This window comes from Melanaphis sacchari, unplaced genomic scaffold (assembly GCF_002803265.2).
Source record: "Melanaphis sacchari strain LSU unplaced genomic scaffold, SCAv2.0 Contig80_pilon_pilon, whole genome shotgun sequence".
Lineage (NCBI taxonomy): Eukaryota > Metazoa > Arthropoda > Insecta > Hemiptera > Aphididae > Melanaphis > Melanaphis sacchari.
In genome coordinates, this window is record NW_020271570.1 from 352,297 (window position 1) to 359,376 (window position 7,080).

The 7,080-nt window shown below is 26.9% G+C and overlaps 1 protein-coding gene across 2 annotated transcripts; it reads right to left on the bottom strand.

The window, feature by feature from the left end:
• On the bottom strand, window positions 1-6,625 carry LOC112601999 (casein kinase II subunit alpha). 2 transcript variants are annotated; one of them, XM_025349910.1, is made up of 9 exons: window positions 6,156-6,625; window positions 5,702-5,879; window positions 4,842-4,953; window positions 4,554-4,766; window positions 4,168-4,362; window positions 3,885-4,087; window positions 3,643-3,791; window positions 1,561-1,629; window positions 1-217 (listed from the first exon to the last, which is right to left on the bottom strand). In XM_025349910.1, exons 1-9 carry the CDS (start codon window positions 6,244-6,246, stop codon window positions 171-173), a joined length of 1,257 nt encoding a protein of 418 aa, XP_025205695.1. In that variant the 5' UTR covers window positions 6,247-6,625; the 3' UTR covers window positions 1-170. The 2 variants fall into 2 exon arrangements, with proteins under 2 accessions (XP_025205695.1, XP_025205694.1); XM_025349909.1 differs by having other exon boundaries at window positions 1-220; window positions 6,156-6,624.
• Between the last annotated feature and the right edge of the window lie 455 nt (window positions 6,626-7,080).

Below are 7,080 nucleotides of genomic sequence, written 5' to 3' on the forward strand. Positions count from 1 at the left end.
ATTAAATAATAACCTTTTTTTTTAATAGAAATAATACAAGTAAAAAATAAAAAACAAAATTGTTTTTGAGTGTGATATTCCTGAGAAAAAGGTGTTGATTTTTTTTTAAGTTTTTTTTTTTCCATTAACTTTGTCCAAAGCAAAAAAGCAGCATTGTCACATCGAGGAACTCACTGTAGAACGCCAACAGCATTTGGAGAAGTTATTCCATTCCCACCTGCTAAAAAAAAATGTGGTTTTTATAACTAAAAAAAAGCAAAACACTCGTATACATAATAATACTAGTATATTTCTTAAAAAAAGGGTTTTAATAGATTTTATTAAATTTTAAATTTAATAGTTATGTTATCATTTTGTTAAACTAGTAATAAATTTGTCTGAAGTTCATTGATAATTATCAGAAATTCAAGAATTTTGATTATTAATCTATTTTTAAAAACTAATAGCATATTTAATTTATTAACCAAAGGAAATTTTAAGTACAAATAATATTTGAATATACTAATTACACAATATTTAAAACATTCTATTTATTATTTACTAGTTAAATATATAAAAATTGTCTAATAATTCTTATTTCAACTTATCATAACATCTATAAACAATTTCTTTAGGAAAATACTTTCATTTATTAATTAAAAGAAACAAAACATTAGATAAAGAAACATTTAAGAATTGCAAGTTTATACATTTGTTTAATAAAATACGAGTGACAATAATTTTTAAAAAATAAATAGATAAACATAACATTTATGTTATAAGATTTCAAAACAAAATATAATTTTTAATCAATATTCAAATATTTCAAATAATTATTTTGTATAAAATGCTTAAATCATATAAAATTCAACTTCAACTATTATTTTAAAAACTGTTTATTATATGAAATAAAAATGTAATATTTATTTGTGTAAAATAACAAAGGTATTAAAGAATAATACAACATACTTGAAGTACAGAACACCTTAATTTAATAATTAAATACAATTTATAAAAATATCACATTTTTCAAAATTATAACCAAATCTAAAGTAACTTACAATTTAAAATATACATTGTAAATAACTTATTTTAACAGTTTGAATATTAATTTGATACACCTAATAATCTAAAATTGATACATTTATAATAAAATATACATTTTGATGAGACTTCAAGTATTATTTTAATTTTAACTCATTTTTAGGGTATTAGGTATTGCATATTGAGGAAAGTTACGAAAATTAAAGTAAAAATTAATTATTATTTTAATAAAACACCATTCAGTGAATTTAAATGTTCAATTATTATTTGAATTAAATAAGATGTTTTATCAAGACTTAATTATACCGCAATTTTATTATAATTTACAAAATAGATAATTTATTTAATAAATACATGATCATAAATTATAGTAGTAATAGGTACAAATTGTAATTTAAAGTTTTAATGTAAAAAATATTGAACAATTTCATATTTAGTTAAGTTAAATGTATTTTACATGTTATCAATGGTAAATAGTTAAATTATAACAGTTAGAATAAATACTACATTTATTTTTAAATCATAATTATTAAGTACCTGTAATTGGTGTTGGAGATACAGACGATGTGGCCAAATTAATTCGAGACTGCTCTTTTACAACTGGATCTAAAACAAAAGCATAAATATTAAAATATAATTATTCATTACTCATTACATATTAATATATAATATAATGAATTCTATATGAATTTAGAGTGAATATAGATCTGCAGATTTATCATTTGACTCAAATCCTCTGTAAAGATTATTTCTCAATTGTTCAAAAGAGAAGTTATAATTTTATGAATATAAACTTTAAGTAAAATATCTTAAAAAACACTTTCTTATAATTCAGAAAATTAAAGAATGTCACAAAATGTTTACAAGATTGAGATATTGTATTGTTTTTGTTTAAAAAAAATTCAGTATTTTAAATTTTAAACAGATAATAATCAGAAGGCTTTGCTTACACTACAGATTAGTGATTTCTCAACATTTTTTTACACTATTTTTATGGGTATTTATTAATAAATACCTGAACATCCAAACACACTATAATATATATGAATGCTTTATACTTTTAATAACTTTAGATACTAAATTTCAGCTAACTGATATAGTAGTTAACTACTACTTACTATCTCAAACAATCAGCAAACTTTTATACATTTTGTAGAGGCCAACAATGATTAGTCCTTTTAAAAACTACCATTTTTTCAAATCCATAGGTGGTTTACACCTTTATCTCCCCCCTCCCCCCCAAAAAATGTATTAAATATATATACAGATATATAGATATTTATATATTTACAAAAATTCTTTAAGGTTTTGTAATACCAGTGTCTCTAATACTATTTACACCTATACCCAAACTCCCAGCAAATTTTCAGAATTATTACATGATTATTAATTACAATTAAATTTATATACACATGATTACTAACGTTTATTGTATTTTAATATTTTCAATTTACTTAACTTTATTTTAATTAATAATTTTAGCATTTGTCACCCCTTCTCCCAGAATTCACTACATATTTTTACATATCACAGAGATTGTAAGTAACAATGTCTTTAGTGCATAATTATATAATTAGAAAAAACTAAAAAAGCTTTTATCATTAATTGCCATTTATTCTACAATAGTTATAAATTCTTAACCAATATCAATAAAATAACGCTAGTTTTGATTTGCAAAAATATTCTATGCTCAAATTCTACTTCTGAAATTTTTTTTGACTATAATGAACGTATGTCATGATAACAAAATAATATATTTGGAAGTAGTTTTGTTTACACTACCACACAAATATTTAAAATTAAATAAACATTGATATATATATATATATATATATATATATATATATATGGGAGATAACGATTAAAAAAAAATCACAACTGTAAAAATGTATTACATGGGTATCATAATGTTTATGTACAAATTACACATATATATATATATATTTTAATTTGCAAACTCAACACTTTTTTACAATAAATTTAAACTATAAATTATGGAATATAATGTTAATTTTTTAGGTCTGCCACTTTTATCACAGAGCATAATTAAGTGGGGTTAAATAAGTTTTTATTCAACATTTTTTAATAATTTTAAAAATAATGAGTAGTTCATAAAAAAACATAACCCTAGCCTCTATACATAACTTGAAAAATATAGAATAAAATTCTATCATAAAAAAAAAAAAAATTAAGTTTTAAAAAAAGAGACTTATATTCAATATTTTAAGTGGAACAGGTCGTAGGAAGCTTACTAAATGAACAGCAGAAGAGTAGCAATTATAGAAAAACTTTAATATACCACTCCTTGTAATTAAAAGTGTGGATGTAAGGAATGATTGTTTTTTAATCATTTAAAAAACTACTTAATGAATAATTATTTAATTAAAATTAAGTTAATAATCTATTATACTTATTTTAAATAAGTCAGATTGAAAACTTTATACAAAATCACTATTCTAATTTAAATGAAGATACTTAACTCAATAAATTTCTTTAGAATTGTGTATCTCCAGATAATAAGAATTTCAAAATTTCATAGTTATCATCATTCTTATTTAAAAAATGTATAAATATATATATATATATATATGTATGTATTAAATGTATTAAAGTACTTACAAAAATATGGATGATCCATTGCTTCTCTAGCAGTCAACCGTTCAAAATGATCATAACGCAAAAGTTTATCTAAGAAATCTAAAGCTTCTGGTGTTACGAGGTGTTGATTTTCACTATGCACAAAACGCTCCCACCGTTTTCTTGAATGCCTAAAATACATAAAAATGCCCAGTTAATTAACTAAATAATTCTATTATTAAATAACTCAATTTAAAAATAACAATTTATCATAATTTAAATACCTTCCTAAAATATCAGAAAATCTTGGATCCAATTCAACATGATACTTGTCTAAATATTCAAATAGTTCTTCTGTTCCTAGAACCTTAGCAATACGCACGAGTTGATCGTAATTGTCATGTCCGTGAAAGAATGGCTCTTTTCTGAATATCATACTAGCTAACATACAGCCCAGTGACCACATGTCTAATGAGTAATCATACATCTAGAATAATAGATTAGAATTGTAACATAAGAATATAGCTATAAGATATTAAAAATAAATAAAAACATTTAAATATAAACCTGATAATCAGCGAGTAATTCTGGACCCTTGAAATATCTGGAGGCAACCCGGACATTGTATTCTTGACCAGGATGATAGAACTCTGCTAAACCCCAATCAATTAACCGCAATTTTCTATTTTCATGGTCGATCATAACATTGTGAGGCTTTACATCACGATGCATGATGCCCATACTATGGCAATAGTCCAATGCCTATAATAAAGATATTTCATTATTTTATTTTATTACGCTTATTGTAAAGATTATACATTTCTTTTGCTAAATTATGTTAAGATGTATTAAGATAATGGTCTTCGAGTATCAACTCAGCACATTAATAAGAATAAAATAAAATTGTTAAAAATATTATGTTATAAAATAAGTTTAACGATAAGTTTAAGTACCTTGAGCAACTCATAGAGATAAAATCTAATATCATAGTCATTCAGCGTCTGGTAGAGTTGTTTAAAGTCCATATTGTTAACATGCTCAAATATAAGAGCAGGTGTACGAGATACTGGGTCTTTTACCACTGCTTGCAGCGATATAATATTGGTACCACCCCTCAAATTTTCAAGAATTTTTATTTCTCTTTTGATTTTCTTTTTTTTTACGGGCTGAAAAAAATAACACATTTCATAATAATGATAACATAAAAAAAAATACAGTTCATTACAAAAAAAATTAATTACCTTTAATATTTTCACAACACATTTTTCACTATTAGTTACATCAATTGCTTCAAATACTTCACTGTATTTACCTCTACCAAGTTTCCGAACCAACTGATAGTCATCTTGTTGCCTGAAACAATAAAAATTAATATTATTTTTAAAATTCAGAGGCATTAATAAATATTTAAGACTTTCAGTGAATTAAAAACTATAAACTGAAATAGTTACATTTAAAAATGAAAATTTATAATTAATTATGACTTACTTCAATCAGATATTGATAAAATTATGAAAGTAACAATACAATAAAAAAATGTTCTGTGCTTTTGTTAAAATTCAACCATTAACAAAAATACTATTAATTAAATATTGATGTTCTTTTTCATAAAGAAATATATTTTTTTATAGGTCTCTAAATTGTTATAGAATATTTTAATTTACTGCTATTAACATATAACTAATAAATATCACGTTAATGTATACAATTTTAATTTGAGATACTAACAAATTAAGTATAATAAAGTAAATAATATTAACATGGATATAGATGATACAATCAATTTTTTCAATTAGAGTACTATATTTATGATTACATTAAACATAAGTAAACAGTATAGAATATAGATGTACTTAAGTTATTTTTATATTATAAATATATTAAATAAGTAAAGTGTACTTATTTGAATTTAAATTTTAAAATTTGTTTAAAATTAATCAAAAAATTAGCAATTATAAGAAATAAAGAATGTATTTAAGCTAAACAATTTTATTGAAGAAGGTAATTACTTAAATAAGATGATAACTGTTGGAGAAATGTTTTAAATAGGTATAAGCTTATCCAAAGATTAACATTATATGCGATTGATTAAAAGACTTACCCCCATTCCACAGTATAAGATTCGTAGTCCCAGTATTCTCTGGGTTTGTGAGAATTTACATCAGCATAAACTCGTGCCCGACTTGGCAACGCCATTTGATTAATGAACCTGACAGTAGTTTGATTGTTAGCAACAGTCCGAAACCTTGTTCCGGTCGCACTTAACACACAGCCGGTGTCTGATAGTAACCGAGAAAACCAAAACACAGTAAATTTTAGAGCATACCTTTAAATATTATATATCATTCTTATGACAAGTGCCTAGCACAACAACAGTGATGGATCCGTTCATCTATACTCTCTAGTACTTACAATACACAAACTTACGGTACAGATACAAATGAAGATTTTCTAGGTTATAGGTGATTATGAATGAGTTATTTTTGTTATAATATAGAGTAAAGTTTTTTATTTTAATAAAAATAGTTAAAATTTAGATGGTATATAAAATTTACCTAGGAAAAGCAAATCGCACGACGAAAGGTCTCGGAAAATCCGGCTAAAATAAAAACGGCGCACCAACAAAGTACACTGAACGAAAAGCATGTAAGTCCATAAAGTGTGCGAATACGTGTACTTGGCAGTCGGCACGGCTCGACGGAGACGGATCAAAAAGCCGACGATATGATAAGTATCAGCAACATTAGGGCGACGACGACGTTCATTAATAATTGTATTTCATTATTTTCATTATCAAACGTGCGGGGGCCTCAATACGGTAGACGGCGGCAGATCGAAAGCCGCCTCGTTTACAGTTTGGCCGTCAAGGGAAACGCGCAATGACGTACCTACCGACGAACCGCCGACGTCGATGCTGAATGCCAATGTTGCCGCCGACGATAGATACCCTCAACACGAGACGTTTACGGCGGCGGGACGTGGACTGTACGTACGCACGTTTTCGTGCGGCAAGGAAAAATGTTTTTCCACCAAAAATCCAAAAAACAAACAAATACCCCCCAACGTACCTGCTATAACATTTTCCGACGACGGGCCGTGTGCTCAGCTAAACGCCGCTAGCATGTTCCGCATACGGCGACGGTGGCCCAAAAGTAATCGCTGTCCGGACGATAGTGGCGAACCGGGGCGGCGGCGGCGGTGCGATGCGATGGACGGAGCGCGAATGAGAGCGCACGCGCGTGTCGCGGTCGTACGAGACGTGAGAATCGTACGGCAAAAATGAAAAAAATATTCGTAACAACAACAATATCGTTATCGTTGTGGTCGCGAGATTTTCTGTACCGTCGGATTTCCCGTCTCCAGAGCGGATCGTCGAACAGTATCGGCAGCGGGAACCCGGGGGCGGTGTGTGTGCGTGACGACGCGCTGCCGTCGACAAATGGTCACACGAACGGAAATTTTTACAATTTTTTTTTTTTT

Excerpts from the sequence above, each read along its gene's own strand:
- LOC112601999 (XM_025349909.1), bottom strand. The coding sequence starts at position 6,246 with ATGCTTTTCGTTCAGTGTACTTTGTTGGTGCGCCGTTTTTATTTTAGC. Across the intron at positions 4,363-4,553 it reads ATCTCTATGAGTTGCTCAAG|GCATTGGACTATTGCCATAG; the intron begins GTACTTAAACTT and ends TCTTTATTATAG. Across the intron at positions 1,630-3,642 it reads AATGGATCATCCATATTTTT|ATCCAGTTGTAAAAGAGCAG; the intron begins GTAAGTACTTTA and ends CTTTTGTTTTAG.